The sequence below is a fragment of the Dermacentor silvarum genome, chromosome 3 (genome assembly GCF_013339745.2).
Source record: "Dermacentor silvarum isolate Dsil-2018 chromosome 3, BIME_Dsil_1.4, whole genome shotgun sequence".
NCBI lineage: Eukaryota > Metazoa > Arthropoda > Arachnida > Ixodida > Ixodidae > Dermacentor > Dermacentor silvarum.
Window position 1 is genome coordinate 208,676,291 of NC_051156.1, and position 21,755 is coordinate 208,698,045.

Sequence of the window (21,755 nt, forward strand, 5' to 3'; positions counted from 1 at the left end):
GGAAGGTGAATACTCTGAATTCGTTCAGCACTGACTGGGCGCCGACGGTGGCGAAGTTCCACAGATACGGGTTATTGCTGCTGAAGCTTGGCTGATTGCTTTAAAAGGAATTACGACCACGTCGTCTTCGTGTACGAAAACAGCTTAGGGATGGTGGTGGCTTCTCAAGTAGGTTCCTTATCATCAAAATAGCTTGTTACGAACGTGAAAAACCAATTTTCTTTGTATGAACACTGCGGTTAAATGTGAAGGACCGCATCTCCAATACGTGAAGAAAGAGAATGTCTCCGCATGTTTCTTGTACTGAAAAACACTTTTCATTGTTTAAACACATACACATACAAGATGGCATGTTGGCGCTGCATCCCAGATGTTAATGTCAGCTCGAGGTATCCGAAACGCACTTCATTGATGCTTTTGGCTGTCTGTGACGACACAATTGCCAATATCACTGAATCAGTGTCAATTTTCACGATAGCTGGCGGCAAAAATCTGCTTAAACAACTTATATACAGTTCATATGAATACAACAGTCGCACGAGACTATGGTTTACTTCACATGTTCACGCGACCTACGCCCTTTAATTGAGACCTCATACTTTCTGAATATCGTTACATACGGTCTCCTTTTATTAACTTAAAGTTAGCGTGAACTCAGTGAAACATTCAAACTAGTGCGTTGCCGTATTTTTGTCACTGCAGGAGGGAAGAGGCAGTCGCCAACGTCCCAATAGCTGAACAGCTTGAATGCAGGAGGCCACTGCAGCCTCTTCTTACCGGACGGCGACCGTAGAGAGAAGCGGCTATTTGCGAGAGCACGTACCAACAGACTGAACCAACAAATCAAACGCTTTATTTTCACGTGAAGAAGGTAACAGGTACATACGAAAAAACAAGGTTTCCTTAACGAATCTTTCAGCACGTGTTGTAAAGCGAACGGATGACTGTACGTGTACCTTCTACAGGTACACAGGTAATGATTGCAGTATACAACGATGACTGTTTTACAGATGTATAAAGGTCGGAATGACTCCCTCGTTCATGTCGCACGGCGCGGTAAGTACAGCCTCGCTCTGTGCGCTGTTATGTAGTATATGACGTCAACGAGTTTCAACTAAAGGGAACTGTATGTGGAAAGAAAAAAAGGGGGGAAAAGAACTAAGAAAGCTGACCGAAAGCTTCTGAAGCGATCTGTGTCAAAGTATAAGTGACAACGATGTGTACAGTACGGGAATGTGAGGTTCTAAAAAGCCCTCAACGCCGGCATTACGATGCCTGTTGCAACGAATAAAGTCAAATACTGCTCAAATAATGGGTGATATGATGAATTTTATACAAGTTAAGCAAGCGTCTGCAACCGTCTGAACAGCACATTCGACACAAAAATGGCATCCCGAGTGCTTTTTCTGGCATCGGACTGTGCCAGTAACAAATACGCAACTTAATACTAATGAGCGTAGGAGGAACGAGGCGGCGAACGCGTCCGCAAATTTTAAAGCATTTGAACAATAAAAAATAACAAAAATGAAAAGAAGCAACCAGCGGGGATGCATTGTGTGGTTTCTAACGCTGATGTTTTCACGGTGGAAGGACCGTTGGGCGGGGTATTGTGGATATGTGCATAAACTAGTGACTTCTTTTTTCTTATTTAAAGATGGACAGGCTAACAACAAGTCCAATAACAGATGCGATTTTGATTGATATTTAAATAACAAAAACGAGAAAATGGTTTAATGACAACGGTAACAACAGCAACAAGAACAGATCTGTGATCGCAACTCTTATCACATCAAAAACAAGCAAACTGCCTTTGAAATTTCACGAGGTGACTGCACGAAAATAACAACAACAATTAGGAATTAAAGCGAGAGAGGAAATTAAGAAATGTACTAGTAGCGGCGACACTGAAGGACTATGTAAAAATTCATGACCTCCGGGATTGTGGCCACCGAGGCTGCGTGCCTTCAGATCTCAGAGGTCATGCACGTGAGCATAACAAAAATGTCCGGCCAATAGGCAATGACGACCGCAAACGTTGGCCGCTAATGAAATGAACGTCGTTTAACAATGCACATCGGGCGATAACAATACATTTTTTGAACATATCAATGTCAACATTTTTCTTTCTTTCATTTTGACTGCTTGCAACGAGAAAAAGATCGCCGATATAGTCACGGAGAACAGTGCATAAAACACACAAACACGCAGTATTCAGTGTCGTAAAAGACAGCTTTTGACAGAGTGATCTCACAGCAGATGGTGATACGTGTCGTACATGCATGGTCTAGAGTGTAGCCTCTGCACTGTACATTTTTACTGTAGTTGGAAAAAAAAAAGAAACGTTTGGTTAAACAAAATGGCAGAACACGCTTCTAGAATTGTCTTCCTGTAGCATTGCAGGTTTTAGAAGCTTCTGTCTGTGTCTAGTCAATCGTTTCTTCTAAAGAGAGAATTTACATTGCGTTCGGGAATCAATAAAATTCAGCCTGTCCATGTTGATGTACTTTTCCTGCTCGAAAAGGACACGAATAACGTGAAGATGACGTGGCGTCTGCGTTACCACCAATAATTAATGAGTGCCGTGGTTTGGGGGTCTGAATCCAAGAAAAAAATGTTAAGCCTCCATTCTAAAAGCTAACAAAACAACCCCTTTCTGCCGAAGGTATGCAAAGCCAACTCTGAAGGAGCACTTTTAAAGCCTACGACCGGTTTGATACTTCTCTTTGAGTACCATTGTGTGGCCAGACGTTTACGAAGATTCTACATTGCGTTTTCTTTGAACACGAGAAACGACTTCGAAATACTGGTAATATGTAAATGAGTATTGACATTTGCTGTTCAGTAGCGGTTCACTGCGAGGTCGCCTTGAAATAACAAAATAATAAGAAGCGCGATGTAACTTTTTTCCTTGAATGACATGCTCAAAAATGTATAAGGTCGAAGCTCAAAAATAAAGCAATGCTATGAACAATGCCTTCCCTTCTGTCTCACCTTTTAACTATACACAACTCAACCTAACGGACTAGGTGTATTACTACGGCAGCAATGCCGAAAAGACATAGCAACAACAAAACATTTTTGTCAGAATAAGGGACATAGCGTTTAAATTTACGTTACCAACAGCAATGCCGATTTATGCTAATATGAGAAAAAGATATTGAATTAAAAAATTGAAACAAGGAGTAAGCGTCGTTTAATACGTCAGAAGGCTCACCGGTATCCAGCTTCGTCTTCCGACAAGAATTTTTTTTTCGGAATGGTTTGTATCCTAATCGTGATTTGTAGATAAACTGCTTGTGGGCAGCTCATTTTCTCATTCTCTACGTTTTAATAAATATGTGAGATATCATTGGCACCTTTACGAGGTTTATATTCACTTGCCGTTCAAGAAATGGATCGACAAGATGGCTAATCAGGCAACGGAATTGAATTGCCAGCTATTAACTTCTCAGAAGTTGGAGTTGTTAACAAAATGTGACGAACGCATGTACGCGACCGTCACTTCTTGGTGACGATCAAGTCCGAGCGAGTCCTCCCGCTTAGAACGCAGACGTCAATCAATGTCGTGTCCACAACTTCACGAAAACCCAGCGTGCTCTTATTTCTTGTGTAATCGACGTCATCCCCTTTTATACCCCGGCTTCGCGGGGTCGCATGATATGCTTGCTGTTTCGCGTGTACGCGATTCTCACGGCCAGTGTGTGTACACAGAAGTTCATCCTTGTGTCAGTCAAAATATGTCGGCTGCATTAAGTCCACAAGCTGTCTTGTTATGCGGCGCCTTGCACATTCAGCCACACGGGGACCAACCTACACTGTTTGAAATAAGCGGATGAGACATGGGCGCTGCCTGATAATATATATGCATTTGGTTCGCCAAGATGGCGGCCGTGACGTCGTTGATGCAAGCGATTCACGGGCGCTTCGCACCACTGAAAATCGTCAATCGCGGATATGTGGCTATACACTCTTTCATGGTAAAATTTACAAAAGTGCGTATTTTAACATTTAAAGGTAACACCGTGCCGACAATGACATAAACGACGCCTGGCGGTGATCTTACACATGAGGGGCTCCTGATGACAAATAAACAAAATACCAATACCTGCAGGTTTGTTACAATTACTTGAGGCAGTAGCCTATAACTGTTGCCTCTGAATATGAAAACGTGCAACTTTATACACCGTAACGAGAATGTTTAGGCCGCTAAGTTGACAAAAGAGTCAAATGCCGATCTGCGACAGCTCCTTGTTCGAGCGCGAAACCCCCGCTTCCAACTGTGTGCTGCCCCATAAAAACAATGCAGCGCTTTGTAAAGCTGTAGCTGGCATCAACATTCGAAGAGAGTGGATGCTCAAAGACATGCGCAAGTAAGATTGCTCATTGACAGGCGGGCGCCTTGACTGCTGCACCGTACGCCGGCTACAGACATGCCCCTGAACGTGCCTCAAAGAAAATATGGAGGGACTGACGTCTGTGATGATGCAGGCAAAACTGACAGCACCTCTAAAGGTATTATGTGCACGAGCTGGCCTGCCGACATACTGAGCGAAATTTCTGCGAATTCGCTGGCACCAGCTTGGTCAAAAGACAAGATTCAAGCGACTCTTTGAGTCGCTTGAATGGGCGCACATTTAACACGTCGATAGTCCGTACGATCACCTGCTCATTTTGCTTTTAGCCCTTTCTGCCAAGAAGAGTATCCACAATTATCGCAGTTCCTCATTTGTTCGCAAACATGTAGTTAGTTTTCTGTGGCTGGCCGGCAGACGGGCGCAGGTGAATCGGGAACCGTTATTACTTGAAGGGATATTTGTGAACTCGGCCCCTGATTGGCTGAAGCTAGCTAGAGCGTTCATAACGCTGCATCGTTCTGGCGAGGCAGGGTGTAACTTTTGTTGCGATGATGTGACGACTTCGCAAGCGATCAGTGTGGGCAAGTGTTCGTGGGAAGGCTTCGACAGCTGGCGACGTGAAGACAGAACTTGCGCCAGGACGTATCCTTGTCACGACGATGCCGGTAAGGAGCGCGATGAGCGTCCGCGGAATGAGCTCCCCCGACGGAAAAGTTCTGTTTGCAGGGATGAAAAATCCGCTGATTTCAGGCCCCGTCCGGGTGCGGAATGCTGTTTTTCTACCAGACGACGCATTTCTTCGTGGGGTTCATGGGACTTCCCGGTTTGCAGTGGTAGGCCCTGGCGAAGTCAACGGAATTGGACACCACACCGACAACCCTGCGTTAACGAGAGACGAAAGAGAAAATGTATAGCGTCGTAGGTACGAAGAGACCTTCAGCGGCACAGAAAAGCGGAATGACTTATATGATTACCGCGTTTTCACGAGTCCATTCATCCTACAATCTTCATTCATGTATTCAGAAAGTGTCTAGAATGTTAATAAGAGCGATCTATCTTACTACCCTGCCTACCTTTTCTCTTTGCATAAGTATGGACGCCCTAGAGCATTAGAGAAAAAGCAATGCCAAGCCACGAGTGGCACAGTGGTTCCTCCGTGCGCAATTCGTGGTCGCAGATGAAGCCGCATGGAAAGGTCCAGTGAGCGCAAACGGCTCGAAAGAACGAACCTTAAAACCAGTCGCTAAGTACAGATGACAAGCAAAAAGGAAAGCCGAGAGGCACGTTGCAACGTTGTTTTTTGTCATTGTCATGAATGGTCGGCCGGAACACTCGTGCACGCCTATACTAAGCTCTTCTTAGTCAGTGCAAATATAGGCAAATAGCAGTTCGGAGTGGGACCGTCGTGTTATATACCTGAAGCGTCCCGGGCTGTGGTTTCCCGTGCGGATGGTATTGACGGCGTGCTCTGGCCTCGTGGTGCCACACCAGATCTGGGCGTAAGTGAGAAAGAAGAGCTGGTCGTGTGTCAGGTTCAGGCCCGGCAGGTACGGCTCAGGACCCCAGCGCTCCACGCTGCTCTTGTACGCCTGGACAGCAAGCAGAGTACGTACGTTGCTCAGCGCACTGCGGTACTAAGAGTTATGTGGGAAGTACAATAGCGCGGACGGACTTTTGACTTTGTGAACAGTACTGCTGCATTACTTTATGTACTTATAGTGGAAGTGGTCTGACATGCTTTTCAACTACTACTTATGCGGTGGAAAGATGCTGGATGAATTTATGGGAACGGACATCTCTGCTTGCAGTGGTCATCGTTATGAATAATTGGAAGGGTTCATAATTTTGCTTTCGCACGTACGTCTTACTTTTCTGTTTTACATATACATACGCTACATCTCTTACACAATGTTACTGTGAAAGTTTTTATGCTACAGGTTAGGTTTCCTACCTTTTTTTTTCTAGTGGTACTAATGCAAGTAAAATTCTAACGAATGTCACCGTCGTACTACAAATGAAATTAAAAAGAGAGAGAAGACAACTGCTTACTTTGAACGCTTGCTTGACGCCTCCGTTATCAGCGATGTTTTCACCTTGGGTGTTTACACCGTTGACCTGAACATAATGCAACATATGTGTAAGTCTGAGCACCTTGATCACAGTTGCTCTCAATGAGAGCTCGCTATTGTACTAGGACACATTTCTTAAAAGCACGAAGCTTGCTTTCTTAGGGGTTCCCTTCGCAGCTTCGGGATATTTTCAGCTGGTTTTCAACTTTCCCTTTCATTGCAGATCATTCCATGTCAGGGCTTTGCAGATTCCAACATATGTTGCAAATGGACTACATTTGCACCTGCACCTGCGTGGGCTTTTTTGTTTGTGCCCCCATCTCTTCTTTCAGTTAAATGACAATGTTTAGTTTTGAACCAAAATTGACTTTGAGTTGACCTAAAGACATTGGAGTCTGCGTGCACAAAGCGTAAAGTAGCCGTTGATACTTTTTTTCCCTCGTGAAGTATCAGCGCAGCGCAATAAGAGCAGCATAGGCGGAATGCATGAGAAATGAAAAAGAAAAGATAGAACAGTTGATACAACCGTTGCTCTCTTGAATATAGCATTCTCTCTATCTCGAAAGAAAGAGAAATGATGAACACAGCTTTAGTGATTCAATATGAAATGAAATCGCAAACGGGAATAATTGATCGATTGATTACTTAATTGATTGATTGGAAGAATTCAATTAACATCCAAAAGCAAGACGGGGGCTGTACGAGACGCCGTGGTAGAGGGCTCCGGAATAATTTGGACCATCCGGGTGTTTCTACCGTGCACGCAATGTTCGGTAGAGGGGCGTGCACCGGAATGCGGTCGCTGCGACTTCAAATTGAGTCCGATACTTCGTTCTCTGCAAAATGTCATTAATCACGAAGCCGCGGCGACTAGCCGTGGTTGCGTAGTGGTATTGGCGTGGCGCTGCTAAGCCCGAGAGCGTGGGATCAAATCCCATCAGCGGCGGCCGCATTTTGGTGGGGGTGAAATGCAAAAACACCCATGCACCATGCATTGAGTGCACGTTAAAGAACCCCAGGTATGCAGTATTAATCCGGAGTCCCCCACTTCGGCGTGCTTCATAAGCATATCGTGGCTTTGGCACCTAAAACCACAGCATTTAGCTTTCTTTTTCTGTTTCTTTTTTTCGGCCGGTAGTGAGCGGTGGGTGATAGGAAATGAATAGAAACAAGAAAAAGGCATCGCTACATAATAATTTATACAGGCTCAGGATTACATCGCAATACTGCTATACATATAAATTCATACTAATTCGTACAATAAAAATAATTTAAAGAGCAGCATTGTGTGATCCAAAGACGACTTCCTCAGTCGGAGGGACGTCTGAATGGACGCTATGCCTTCGTAAGCTATATCATCTTTCTTTGCTGTGACGACAAGGTGATTTTATTATTCTCTGTGCTTTAAATAAGCTTAGTCGTCGACTCGTCTGCAAAACTGTCCACTTCTATTCGTTTTCGGACAACTCCAAGTAGTTGTATTTTGTTTTTGCAACTCTACATGTTTATCTTCTGTGGCTTCCTATCTGATCATCTTATGTGATTTCCTGAACACATGTACACAACCTTTTTCTTTTTTATTTATTGACGTGATGTAATAGAGAGGTTGGCGCCTTTAGGTGTCACTGGCTACTCCGCGTCGCTTGGCAAGAAAAAATATTGTCTCAAATTTGTAACAAAATGCAGCACTAAAGAATCAAAAAAGCAGTCAGTAGGTAATATCACAAAGTTCTGTACACGAGTCCAGGGACCAACAGGAGGTGATCATATATACAGTTGCATGTGTCAACACATGTGCTTAGTATTATCCGAGAACACAAAAAGAAGTTCACTTTCACAGACGCGTGTACAGACCATAAGTATACCCACACATAAAATACTGCATAAACTTTTGACAAACTTACAAGCACACACTTACATCATACATGTGTCTTTAAGCCGACACTTAAATTGAATACGTAAACAAAGCTTTCTATGATTTTTTTATGTTCATGCTCTATGTCTGTAATCAATGTTTCTTTTTAGCACATTTTCTGATTTCATTTTGTTTGCAATGCAACGAGGATTAGACGGTGGCACCTGAAGACGCCAACCTCTCCTTTGAAGTTATGTCATTAAAAAGAAGCTATATAAGGACGTCTCAGATGTGGCCAGCGTGTCTAAAGCCCCTCACGTTGGCTCTGCCTTCCATATAATTTTACCCGCCGCGGTGGCTCAGTCAGCTAAGGCGTTGCGCTGCTGAGCACGAGATCGCGGGATCGAATCCCGGCCGCGGCGGCCGTATTTCGATGGAGGTGAAAATGCAAAAACGCCCGTGTGCTTGCGTTGTAGTGCACGTTGAAGAACCCCAGGTGGTCAAAATTAATCCGGAGCCCTCCACTACGGCGTGCCTCATAATCAGAACTGGTTTTGGCACGTAAAACACCAGAAAGACGTACTTCTATGTAATTTATCACAGCTTGGATTTCACGTAGACATTGCAACGGCCTGAACACCTCGACTCGACTCGACTTGACTTGACTCGACTTTGTAAAGGATGCTGTACACAAAGTCACATTGTCACAGCACGCAGTTTTATCACTTACGGCCATGTTGACTTCAGGCAAGACGTATCTGCTGTACTGATCGATCATGCATTGCGCCTTGGAGTGAAACAAGGTGAGCGCCTCAGGTTTCCACCACTGCTTCAGGTTGCCATGTTGGTCGAACTGACGTCCTGGAAACAAGTACGATGACACGTGCGCTCCCAAAAATGACGGCTGCACAAACCGCTTCAACGAAATTGTCGACAGGAATGTTCTGGATTTGAAAACCGCCAGACATATTGAATACAGAGCATGCCATTTTAAGCCGATCTCAAGAACAACATGACTCGGTGTTATTGGCCGATGGATCCGCATCTATAGCGCTTCAGATGCCTAAACGAATACTATGAAATTCTTGCCTAAAATGTTCATGCAAGAAGAAGACATTTCTGTCGTGGCAAGAAAAAGCTTTGCGCACGCACCTTTGTCGTCGAAGCCGTGGGTTATCTCGTGGCCGATGACGACGCCAATTCCGCCGTAATTGACAGACCTTTGAATAAGAAATTACATTAACAGTGCATGACTGACGTCACCTTTCTCAGTCCTTTACGTTGCCCATAGGTTCACTGAATGTACAATGTTGCGCGAACGTAACAGCATGCCACCTACCTCAGACTGGCTTCGTGAACTCGACATCCTTTATGCAAGCGTAGTGCTTTGTCAGAGTCAACACCCATAATACTCCCTGTGCATTGCGCCCGCGGTTAGAACACGTCCATCTGATGTGCGCAGAATGTTTGCGGCTTCGCGATTAGTGACGAGTGCGCAGTACGAGAAGTGCAATCTGCTCATTCGCGGACCGGCCAATGGTGCTCACTATTCACGAAGCCAGGACAATCCCGTTCTTGAACTGTTTTGTATGTGACACGCTGAAGTAAACGTCGTTGGAAGTTCACTAGCGTGACAGTGTGCTGTATAAGTACGCAGGAAGGGCTCGACGTATCACGTCTTTATGTTATTAGCACATTGCAGTAAAATAACATTAAATCAAAACATCCCTTGAATGCGCCGAGAAAGAGCCCATATATTTTCGTTTCACTTGAATGAACTTCCATTTGAGAGAGCTGTTTCTTGAGGTCCACTGAAACTTGTTTGCAGGAAGTTTTACTGCATATTGAATTTCGCCTCATTCTGTACTAATGCGCCCAAACTTCGTTTTTCCGTGTTCCGCAGCTCATACGAAGGTAGCCCGATAGAGTTGCTCGGGTACTTTTTAAGCCGCTTCACCCAACGATCATCGCCACGGGTGTGTAATCTAAGAGCCCCTAAGCTGCAAGCCCGACGGCCATGGTGCAGCACTAAGTCCTTTTGGGTGTACGAATGTTGACTGTATGTGTCCACAGTTTCCTTATTCTTTCAGAAATTAGTTGCTTTATAACAAATGCATTCTTTAGTATCTCCAAGCTGAAAAAAGTGGTTAATAAGCATGTACTTTAGGTATGTTATTAACACTTACGCTAATGAACACACTGCAACGAGTGAGTCGAATTACGGTCGAGACATTAAATGGTATTTTTTTTCCGTTGTTTTGCTTTTTGCTACACCTCACGAAATATGAGCTCACCAGCTAGTTTTTCGCCAGCCCTTATTCTTTCCTCAAGAACAAAAATGAGGCACATTATGACGCTGTTCTTATAGTCATCGTAACATTTGAGATATTGGCAGGAATAAAAAATAAATAAAAAAAATCACGATCGTACTTGGGATAGTGCTGGTGGTACAGAGGGGGCTGCAGTACTCCGGCCGGAAAACCTGCACAAAAGCACATAGACATACCGACCAGTAGAATGACGTAGCTGTCGTCAAAGAGCGCTTGTGCAAAGTGTAATAAGCTTACTGATGAAGTTCTTCGATCTAGTGTAGAATGCGTTGACGACGGCAGGGTAAGTGATCCATCTAAAGGGAGAATTATACACGAAAAAACTCTATTAGCGCACATGCACATAAGTAGGGCGTACAACGTTAACAGAGTTATTAAGACTTCCAGCAAAAGTTAAGGGAAAAGCCAATATTATTGTTGGAACGAAGAATGTCGTCCTTTCAATTTTCTTTATTTGTTTAGATTGTTATTTGCTGTTTGATATAGCATATTTCGTTTAAGTGAGCAGAAAGAAATCGCATGGTGCTACAAGCTTGTGTTTCAGCCCTTAAGACCACAAGACTTAGACATCACTGTCGAGGTTTTACAATTTCAACGTACTTACTCGTTTTTGTCCACGCCGTTCCTGAGCTTCATTTCGATCTTCAGTGCGCTGTGGCGAAGGCTCTTGATGATGTTGTCAAAGTATGTGTCGGGTCTGAACTCTACCTGAGACAATAATATCATCGTGAGACGAACTTTATCTCCAATATATTTTTTTGCGTAGAGTGCCCAGGTCTTGGCCTGCGATCGGAAGGGCCTGGAGATATGCTTCAGTCAAATTATCTGGCAAAAGCTTTTTAAGCCGTGACATTATGAAAATATGAGAATTGTTGCGGCTCGGAATGAACATATTTAGTCATGGGATTATAAAGTCAGCAAAGTATGCCCTTGGACATTTCATCACCTAACAGGTAGTTGATATTAAAGCACTGGGGTACTAAAACTATAGTAACTTGAGAAACATAGTAAACAAGCATGATACAGGCCTTCATCAGTATTTACCCGCGTAACAGAAGCAGCTAGTATAGTCACAAAATTCTGGAGCAAAACACTCGGGTATCAATGTACTTACCTCGTATTCTTTGTCCAGTTCATGTGGGGCTGATATGTACTCAGGGTATCCTATCTTCTGAGTCATAAGCTCAGCCTGCAAGTCACGCGTAAGGACATCGGTATGTAATGCGAGTTTCGCGAATGATAAGCCATCTGCGTCTGTAAGCTGCAAAATGAATTTATTTATGTTCTCTGCCATCATTCATCTCTATAAGCCGAACAATACCGTCTTCATGGCTTAATCAGCACGGAGCTAGGTTTATGAGTTGCTTTTGTGGTAAAAGATGTTTTTGCTATAATCTGACTAAGCTGTACCCGAAGATCACAGTATGCTCGCCAAAAATACACACTGCAAATTATTTCAAGTCTCAAGTAAAAAAAAAGTAAAAAAAAAAACACGGAAAAGAAGATGTGAACCTTTTCTCTGGCCACTTCCCTGGTTCCGTTGTCCATCCAGTCAACATTCATGAGAATTTCCAAGAAGGCTTCCTTGATGTCGTTGATCATTTCCTCGGCCTTGAGTGGTCGGAAGGAAGGGTGGAAAGGGAACGCGAGATTATTCTTGGAAACATAAGCAAAGTTCTCTTATATCAGTTTACAAAATCTAGGCATGATCAGCGAAAACAAACACTATGACGAATGAACTCGGCTCCTGACTTCGTGCAGTAACAAATGATGTTTGCATCACAAGCCCATAATGGGATAGATTTAATTACTATATGAACAAGCCCAGTGCGAATGTTCTTCGCGCCAATGTAAAGAGCCCATACATCATCGCGACAATTGGATGCATTTTGAGGAAATGCAGTTGTTGACTTTCGTCCGTCAAAGAAGGCAGCAAAATGTTGCTGAGATGAAGGGTTCTTGATTGAGACAATTTTAATGAATATCCTGCAAATTGATGGCCTGGGTCTAGGCCGCACCGAGGGCAGCAGAGAGACCCTGTCTCTCGGTAGCTTCCCGGGCTTGCTGGATGGCCCAAAGTGGGTCCTGGAGATCTGATATAGTTCTTGGTACAGAATTATTTATGGGAGCACTTAGCAGCAGCACGCAAAAACAAATCAGGATAAGACCAGAAAATTGGTCTTGTTGGTTCTCTAGAATGTAGCAGTGCACAAAACAAGTACTGATCTAAAGGCAGATCAGTACTCCAGACAGCGCAGTGCCTCATTGTATCTGTTATGCCGCGTTTTTTCCGTTCTTTCTTTCTTATTTTTTGAGCTGTACTCGTGTGAAAAGAGCAAGCCCAACTTCTCCCGCTTTAGCAACTGGTTGAACTGATAAGAGGGTGTATTGATGTGGGGTGGATTAGCGTGAAGACAACCGTTCGGCGGCGCACCTTCTTTTTGCTCTGGTCGTTGAAGTGTCGGCGCACGAAGAGCGCCCCCACGGCCATGCCCATCTTCTTGTTGACCAGAAGTGTGCAGCTCTTCCAACGCGGGGGCGTCGACTGGGTACCGTAGATGGCGCCGTAGTACTCCTGCTGCTTGTCCACGAACCGCTTATCCAAGCTGCCCACCAGTTTCGAGATAAAGCGCCACAGGATGTAGTTGGCCACCACCCTGCAGAAACACAGCGCGCCGGGAGGATTCCGCACTTAATACACATAAATATATATACTTAAATCGTCGTGGGTGGAAAAAGGGGCATGGCCATAATTTTGTAGCGATGCCTTCTGCTCGATTATCTGCCACTCTTATCATCCACTCTTTACGGCCGGCTGGTCCCGGTGATAACGCGGGTCTGACAAAGCGCGAAAAGCGCGAAGAGAAATAACAGCGGAAGAGGCATCGGAACAAAATCACGCTCAGTAAGTCACACCTAAGGATTCAAATCTCTCGAGTTTATTCCTTTCTTATGAATCCACCGTTCACTGCCGGCCGTTCCCGAAGATAACGTGGGTGCAGCGCAGCTCGGACCACACACGAAGAACGAAAAGGAATAGAACGGGAATAGAATCGTTACACTATTTCGGCCACGGATTCACCGCGCTGCCATGTACAGATATCATAGAATGTACTCGATATGACCAACAGCGGCTTCGCCTGCATGATCGTTTGAACACCCTTGACAGACGTCCTGCCACATTGAGCAAAGTGCTTGGACCGTGGTCATACCCTGAGAAGCACAGGCGTGCTGTAAGTGCCCTTCACAATTTTTTAGTGGACAATATTCTTATCGACTGTCTATAAGTGACATTACGTTTGTCTTCTACATTGTGTTTCTTCCTTATTGAACTGATCTCGCAGTGGTGTTGTCCTTCTATATACGAAGATACTTGTCTTTCACTCCTGTGACTATCATATCGTTACTGGACTGTGCTTTTGGTGCTGGTGCCCGCAAACGATTCTTCTTTTATAGCGAAGCTGTTAAGGGCTCAGTCTTCGATGGTGGCGTCCGGATGTAGAAAAAAAACTCTCATTGGCCGTATGTTGTATGTGCGAATGAAAGCGCACGAGGGACGCGCGCTTTCACGGGGAGCGAACTCATGGCGGAGAGCAAACGCCATTTCTTCCGTCGCGCGAAAGGCCGTGGGGGACGGTAGGGAGGGAGGGGAGGCGACGTTTAGCTGCGGCACCAAATGCGTAACTTGCGACCGGGCGCAAGGGCAACTGGCGACTCATCTCCCACGTGAAAGGAGGACAGCGGGAAGGCAGCGCAGGAGGGAGGGGTTGCGGCTTCTGCTCTGCGAGCAACTTGTACTTTGCGCAGCGCCGGGCGGTCGCGCGCACCGTATCTTGAAAGCGATCGGCAGCACGGCTCCTACCTTTGTATGCGCTGTGCTTTCGCCGCTCAGTTTCCGGTGAAGCGATAGACCGCATGAACCTTCGCTCGCTGCTGCTGGCGCGCTTGTTCACGCTAGTGTTTTGACAGCGGTTGTGTGCATCACACAGACAACGCACCGAACTATTGTTGACGGCGGCGGCGTTTTGCCCGCGTTCGCGCCGAACGCGCGCGGCGTTGGTGACGTGTTTATGAAGAATGTGCCAACCTTTGCCGTACACCCTATGGCGGCGTACCGTAGCGACCATAAGGCCCTGTGGTCACTAAATAAATGAACCACCGGATCATATATATTTCTCATTCTTTAATAGTTCAATATCACGTCTTAATAGTCCTAATTGGAAATACATAATTTCCACCATAGTGCAGCTTCGCTGGTCTTCCATCTCCACCCCAGTGGAAGGGCTGACAGTTATTTATTTATTTACTTATTTATTTTTTGCGTAACGAATGTGGCATATAGGGACTGCCAGCTCTGACGCAGACTACCTTCCCATGCTTTTACATTAAAAAAAGAAAAACACAGGTGGCATCCGTCTACTGGTGGCCACTGATATCAAACTAGTTTACTTTGGGGCGGGCCCCGCTGCTTTTGTTTCTTAATCGCCGCCGTAGCTCAGTGACTCTGGCGTTGCCGCTGCTAAGCACGAGGTCACGGGTTCGGTCCCGGCCACGACAGCTGCATAGTGGTGGGGGCAGGATGCAGTAAATGCTCGTGTACCGTGGATTGGGAGCACATTAAAGAGAACCCCAAGTGGTCAGACTTAATCCGGAGGTCCAGGCCACTACGGCGTATGCGCACACTTGCGTCGCATTGTACCAGCACAAACAAATTACCCAACGCGGCTGCAAGTAACCATGTCCGCTTATGAGGTTTACGGGAACAAAGAGAGAGATAAATGAAATGGGAAAGGCAGGGAGGTTAACCGGAAGGTAGATATCTAGTTTGCTACCCTGCACTGGGGAAGGGTGCGTGTGTGTGTGTGTGTGTGTGTGTGTGTGTGTGTGTGTGTGTGTGTTTCTGATCTCCCTCTCTTTCTATGTGTGTGCATTTTTCTTTATCTTTCTGTCTCCCCTTACGTGAACAAAGAATAACGAAATCAATAAGAAACAAAGCTGCACTGAGCCACCAACCAGCCCGCTACTGCACTGAACCGCCACTCCCGCAGTGCGTGGAGGAATCGCGCGGTGGCGCCAGCTGCCCGAAGAGCAAGTACGGTTTGCTTTCTTCACTGCGGTGCGCGCTTGATACGTGGCGAAGCATAAGCGCGAAGGTATGCGGTAGCGTATCTAGAAATTGATTTCTTTCACTTGTTTTTAACGAATCAGCACAGTTTGCCAAGAACATTCGTTCAGTGTTGCGCTGAAAAAAAAATCTACGTGTGGCACCACTGTCTTTGGCCAAAGCCACAGTTCGCAAATGCATTAGTCTTGCCCAATGAAGTCATTCGGGCGCTATTAGGGGAAATAAAAAATATTTTTGGAGTACTGCTGCCTTTTGTGAATGCCAGCATTTCGCAAATGCACTAGTCTTGCACATGTAACAAAGGCACAATTTGCAAAGGATGAGAATTTCTTAGTAGTTGTTACTCAAAATACTGAAATCGTAAAGCGAATTCAAAGGGATCAATTATGAAAATCTTGTTTACCTTAAGGGGCATTTAATGGTTCACTCTCAACAATAAACCATAAATGATTTGCCACATTGAGAAATTATTTTGCATGTGTATAGGGTGTATGTAGTGTGTTTCTTTCACCCTATGCGATTGTGAAAGCCTTTGATTATTAATATTTTTTTATTTGCATTGTTCTCCCGTGTAGCGTTTTTGACATCTGCGTGTGCGCGTGTGTTTAGCCAGAACTTTCGGATAGTGGGCTCTTTAGTAGCAAAACTTTGCATACTCTGGTGTTTAATAAACAAAATAAATGCATGCGCTGCACTCAGCACCCAAATAGGTTTAGCGATTGTGCTAGCGCATAAATTGATGCAGATCGTCTCACACTTTCACATAGAACTTGTCCCTTATTGTAAGTGCCTTCGATTCTTTCATCGTGTATGTTTCACGAGTCATGTCGACTAAACATAGAGCGTTCGTGCGAGCGATATGATTAGTGGAGACCCTGGAGTTTATTGCAATGCTGCGCTGAGCCAAGCAACGTGCATTTACAACGCACCACACACTGTTAATTTGTGCATATTGTATACAACAATCGTTTCTCCTCGGCTCTTTCTTTCTTTCTTTCTTCTTTCTTTCTTTCTTTCTTTCTTTCTTTCTTTCTTTCTTTCTTTCTTTCTTTCTTTCTTTCTTTCTTTCTTTCTTTCTTTCTTATTTTTCACAGCGACCTCCGCTGTTTGATTGCCTTTGTTTCACTTCATTTCACTTTACTGTTGTATTCATAGCGCTTCCCTCAGAGACCCGAGCAGTTGGGACAACGAACTGCTCTGGATAGCCCGCACTGATGCAAGCTGACTTACATAGCTTCCCTTATTTACTGGACAAACAGGAAGGTATAGACCGAACAACAAACTGATTATCTGCATTTCAGCCACCGTTGTTGCTTAGTGGCTATGGTGTTGGGCTGCTAAGCACGAGGTCACGGGGTCAAATCCCTGCCACGGCGGCCCTATTTCGATGGGACGAAATGCGCAAGCACCCGTATACTTAGATTTAGGTGCACGTTAAAGCACCCCAGGTGGTCCAAATTATTCCGGAGACCCGCACTACGCCATGCCTTATAATCAGATCGCGGTATTTGTACGTAAAACCCCATAATTTAATAAAATTATCTGCATTTTTTGTAGTGGCTGTCCGCCGAAGCCACCAAATACTTCGTTGATGAGCCTAATTGTGATGCATGGGCCTCTTTCACAGCCTAAGAATTGTGCGTTTGGACGCGCATGTGAACGGCACGATACGTTTTTGACCAATAGAAAACAATGACTGGAACTGATTTTAGGCGCAAATACGGACGAATTTTTTTCACGCCCATCCGTCGCTAACAAAAAATGAACAGCGTCTCAACGAATTGCACACGAAACATTCGGTATTTGGCAGCACTGCACTCGAAATTCTAACGCTAACGAACGCGCACACGCAAGTGGTCTGGGTATAAGCGGTGGCTGAATGCAAATGGCTTTTGACTCGTTCGAGCTCCTTGGCATTTTCGTAAGAGCTGTTTGGTATGCCGGATTCATCGCCAGACGATTCTTTCGGGACTCCGCGTTACTAAAATTGATACGGGCGTCACACGAGGCATCTCGGTGCAGTGGGGCGAAACCGGGCCGCACGGAAACAAAATATGAGAAATGTTTCCTCTCCCACGTTTCGAGCTCTTCCGTCTTCTCCTTCACATGCGCCCCTAAGGCGTTTTTTTTGTCTTTTATATTTAGGCAGCTTACCTTTTGGGAACAGTTTGGAGGAGCTCAGACATCGCCTTGATGTACTTCGGTGCGAAGATGACAACTTCTTCCGAAAGCGGTATCTCCATGGGCATGACGACTTCGAAGTAGTGCGTCCAGTTAATCTTGCGGGAGGGTAAAAAAATATAATAAAACATTTCAATAAGCTAGCGGATTTATAATTTAGGCGAAGCTGCCTGCACACTTGGGTATGAAGTGACGAAAACGTGGGGAAAATGAAATATAGTATAAATTACATTTCATTATTATTATATCAGAATGATATTATGATTTATTCATAATGAAATCTCATTATAACTGAGATACATGTGATGCATATCAAAGGAAGCTTATTGATGAAATTACAACGACTGTCTTGCGCAGCGAAAGTGTTTAAATGTTTAGAATTGCTAATTAATGACTTAAACAGTTCATTCATGTTGAAAATCATATAATTAAACTGGATTCCTATGCAGAAAGCCCCGCGTTTTCGAGTGGTTTATAGACATGCTGCAAAGAACAAGACAACACAGACACTCGCATTACTAAGGTAATCAGTAGGATGGTGTTTCCACCTTTACCTAAAGAAACTTGAACAGGTATATATGTGATAGCAGAAGGAGAAAAGAAGTAGGGAGGTTGACTATAAGAAATGTCCGGTTTGTTGCCTTGCATTGGATGAAAGGGTACGGAAAGATGCGGACAAAGGAAACGTGAAAGAAGGAATTGTCAGAGCGTACGTGGCGAGGCGCTTGACAGTATTCACAGACTGTCGCGTAGACTCGATGCTTCAAAAAAAAAAAAAATGCACAACATTTTTAAAGTCACTCGAGCCTACGTAGGTTGGAACCAGTATGCAAGAGTTCTATCTTCCTCAGGGGTCGGTTGTCGAGTGCGTTCAGCGCAGAAGATGTAAACGACTGTTGATGTTCTTATGTAAAAAAAAAAAAAAAAAAAAGTTGGACCGCAGGGTCCCTTTCGACACTAACCAGAGGGATCCTCGTCTGTAGCTCCTGTACCGTCCACTTGTTGTACATGGCCGTGAAGTTACGTCGCAGCTCGCTGGGTTCCGTCAGCTGCGTTCAAACAACGAGAAAAACGCGTAGAAAACTAAGACCTCTGACAGCTACAGCAGTTACTGCGCAATTGGCCTTCTCTAAAGAAGTCCAGAAGAAAAAGCACGAGCAAAGAAACGATTGCAAACGACCTGAACCGGAAACCTATACCAATAGTTCAAACACTCCGCATATCAGGTCTTTAGATGCAAGGTAATGGTCGCAATAAGCACACTAAAAATGTACTAGGGACAACCTGCCTATAGCGTAGCTCGCATGATTAACAGAGGCTACTTATGCTGAAACATTGATCTGATAGTAAACCACATAAGAAGTCACTAATGTGGAAATGTAATCATGGCTACAAATTGAGAATACAAAACGCACGCACGCACGCACCGCACGGACGCACGCACGCACCGCACGCACGCACGCACGCACACACCGCACGCACGCACGCACGCACGCACGCACACACCGCACGCACGCACGCACGCACCGCACGCACCGCACGCACGCACGCACGCACGCACGCACACACGCACACACACACGCACACACACACACACCACACACACACACACACACACACACACACACACACACACACACACACACACACACACACACACACACACACACACACACACACACACACACACACACACACACACACACACACACACACACCACACACACACACACACACACACACACACACAGTTTTATCGACCGTATAAGCTTGTAAACATTCGCTTACTAACTAAATTACCACGCATGATGTCACGCGTGCACAAGCAAACATGACATCTCACTCGATGACGGTGGAAACTCGCTGTCAAAACGCTGGAGTGAGGAAGCGCGTCAGCAGCAGTGAGCGAATTGACCTTCGTGCTGCCTCTCGCTTCAACGCGAACTCTGTCCCCATCGCAGATAGCTTTCGAGACAGGGCCCGCGTGGCCGCGCCATACCCAGCAGCCGTCTGAGTAAAACGCCCCCCCCCCCCCCCCCCCCGCCTCCCCTCGGCTAAAGTGCATCTCTCGAGTCTCAGCGTCAGTATAATGTCAGCCTACAGTGGAACTAGTTGGTAGCTTGTTCAAAAACTAAAGGTGACTCCCAGACAATTGACGTCTTGGTTGCAGCATTTTTTCCCCTTGTCTCTGCGGTCTTCCGCGTGAAGGGAATGAAAAGTAACATGAAGGGAACGTAACGCGACAAACGTGAAGGCTATATATACTTATAATAGCAGTAGGCGAGGGGAAGGGCATACAAGGCAAGGCAGGACTGGAGTCCGAGGAGGCTCGCTTACGAAAGTTGGCGGTATAACGACGTGTGTCCTCCTTGTTCTGCAATTTCCTAGGTTTTTAAATTGCAGGGTTGTTCTTCGTGGCAATTAACGAAAAGTGGGCTGGAAAGGTGTACGAAAATTACGACCTGACGCGAGGAGGTGCCGAACCCATTGAAAGCCATGCTCCGGAAAAAAAAAAAAAAACCATTGCGTTAAGCGTCGACCCCGTCCACCACAGAAATGTATGAACTCTTTGCATTCACGCGTGACGTCACAGGTCAAGGTGTGCAGGTTAGTTATCTAGGAGATGTTGTCATAATTACTTGTCAGACGGTACGCGTCTCAGTACAAAAGAAATTACATCTTTGCTGTGCTTTGGAAGTGGTATGGTGATAAACACGTTGCGTCATTCTGAGAAGTGCGGTTGCTCAAAGTGTCGCCAGCGTTGTTTTCACGAGCCGCATATGTTTCCACCGAGGCACACTGGCCAAACACAAAAGGCGCTCTTACTTGCAGCACCATTGCAAACGAATACAAGCCGCATTGTTTTGCCTCCGAGTAGGCTGGCCACCAGGTAATTGCAGTCAGACGGGCCCGTTGTACGTACACACAGACCATTGTCGAAAGAAATGAAGCCGCTGCATTCGCAAGTCACAGTTGACAACGTGATGCATAGGCGGCCTGTTGTTGCATCCACACTTTTTCTAAGCTCTAGGAACGGAGGCGAACTCTTGTCCTGACGCTCCACAGCTTTCTAGCGCCAGGAGGTCAGCGGTCGCTGCACGACGCAACCATGACTCAGCGGTATTCGTTCCCTAAGTGGCTTCGTTTCTTTTGGCAAAGACTGCAGTATCTTGTACTGCCTCACGCTGCCACACAGCAGCTGACAGCATTGTATTAGCGGGAACACTGAAGAAGACGCGTTGTGCAGAAGGTGCACTCTGCTGACTCACGTTGGCCAGCTTGGCCTCCAGCATGAGGGCGTCCTCCATGTCGCGCATGGCCGTGGTCCGATTGGCTCCCAGCAGCTGCGCCACGGAGACCATGAACCGTAGGTAGGCCTCCACTTGCTGCGTCCCGCGAATGTAGTAGTCGCGGCTCGGAAGACCCGTCTCGGCCTGGTCCAGCTGCATGCCAAACAAGGCAGTACGTGGACCAATCACTGTGGCTGCTTAGATCGCACTTGCTCATTGATGAGCTGTGTACGTGCACGTCGGATTGCACAAAGAGTTTTAGAGACAGCGGACTCAAGCGGCTTGCAAGCACTATTGGCACCTTAGTTCAGTGGACCTTAGCGTATTAAAAAAAAATAGCGTTGACAGTTCTGCGCATGCGCAGAACACAAACTACTTTGTACGTAGGACGGATTCACTGCGCTAATGGCGCCATTGCATACACTTCGGTGCGCTATGGCCCATAAAGCTAAGAATGCTAAGCTTAATTGATCTCCGCGTACCTAAGGAACAGCGTCGGTCGTACTACGCATTTACAGAGCCCAAACTCTGTTGTACTGATGGCTGATGG

General features: G+C 45.6%; 1 protein-coding gene across 1 annotated transcript in view; it reads right to left on the reverse strand.

Moving 5' to 3' along the window:
* Positions 1–831: 831 nt before the first annotated feature.
* LOC119446575 (neprilysin-4-like) overlaps positions 832–21,755 on the reverse strand; it is a 70,757-nt gene continuing 49,833 nt past the window's right edge. The window contains exons 9-22 of the mRNA XM_037711044.2: positions 21,185–21,358; positions 18,878–18,964; positions 17,889–18,013; positions 13,044–13,266; positions 12,122–12,220; positions 11,724–11,798; positions 11,214–11,317; positions 10,847–10,905; positions 10,710–10,761; positions 9,432–9,499; positions 9,010–9,140; positions 6,405–6,470; positions 5,772–5,944; positions 832–5,234 (exon numbers count right to left, since the gene is read on the reverse strand). Of these exons, the coding sequence (XP_037566972.1) occupies positions 5,135–5,234; positions 5,772–5,944; positions 6,405–6,470; positions 9,010–9,140; positions 9,432–9,499; positions 10,710–10,761; positions 10,847–10,905; positions 11,214–11,317; positions 11,724–11,798; positions 12,122–12,220; positions 13,044–13,266; positions 17,889–18,013; positions 18,878–18,964; positions 21,185–21,358 (1,536 nt within the window). The 3' untranslated portion in view covers positions 832–5,134. The remainder of the gene's footprint in view (positions 5,235–5,771; positions 5,945–6,404; positions 6,471–9,009; positions 9,141–9,431; positions 9,500–10,709; positions 10,762–10,846; positions 10,906–11,213; positions 11,318–11,723; positions 11,799–12,121; positions 12,221–13,043; positions 13,267–17,888; positions 18,014–18,877; positions 18,965–21,184; positions 21,359–21,755) is intronic.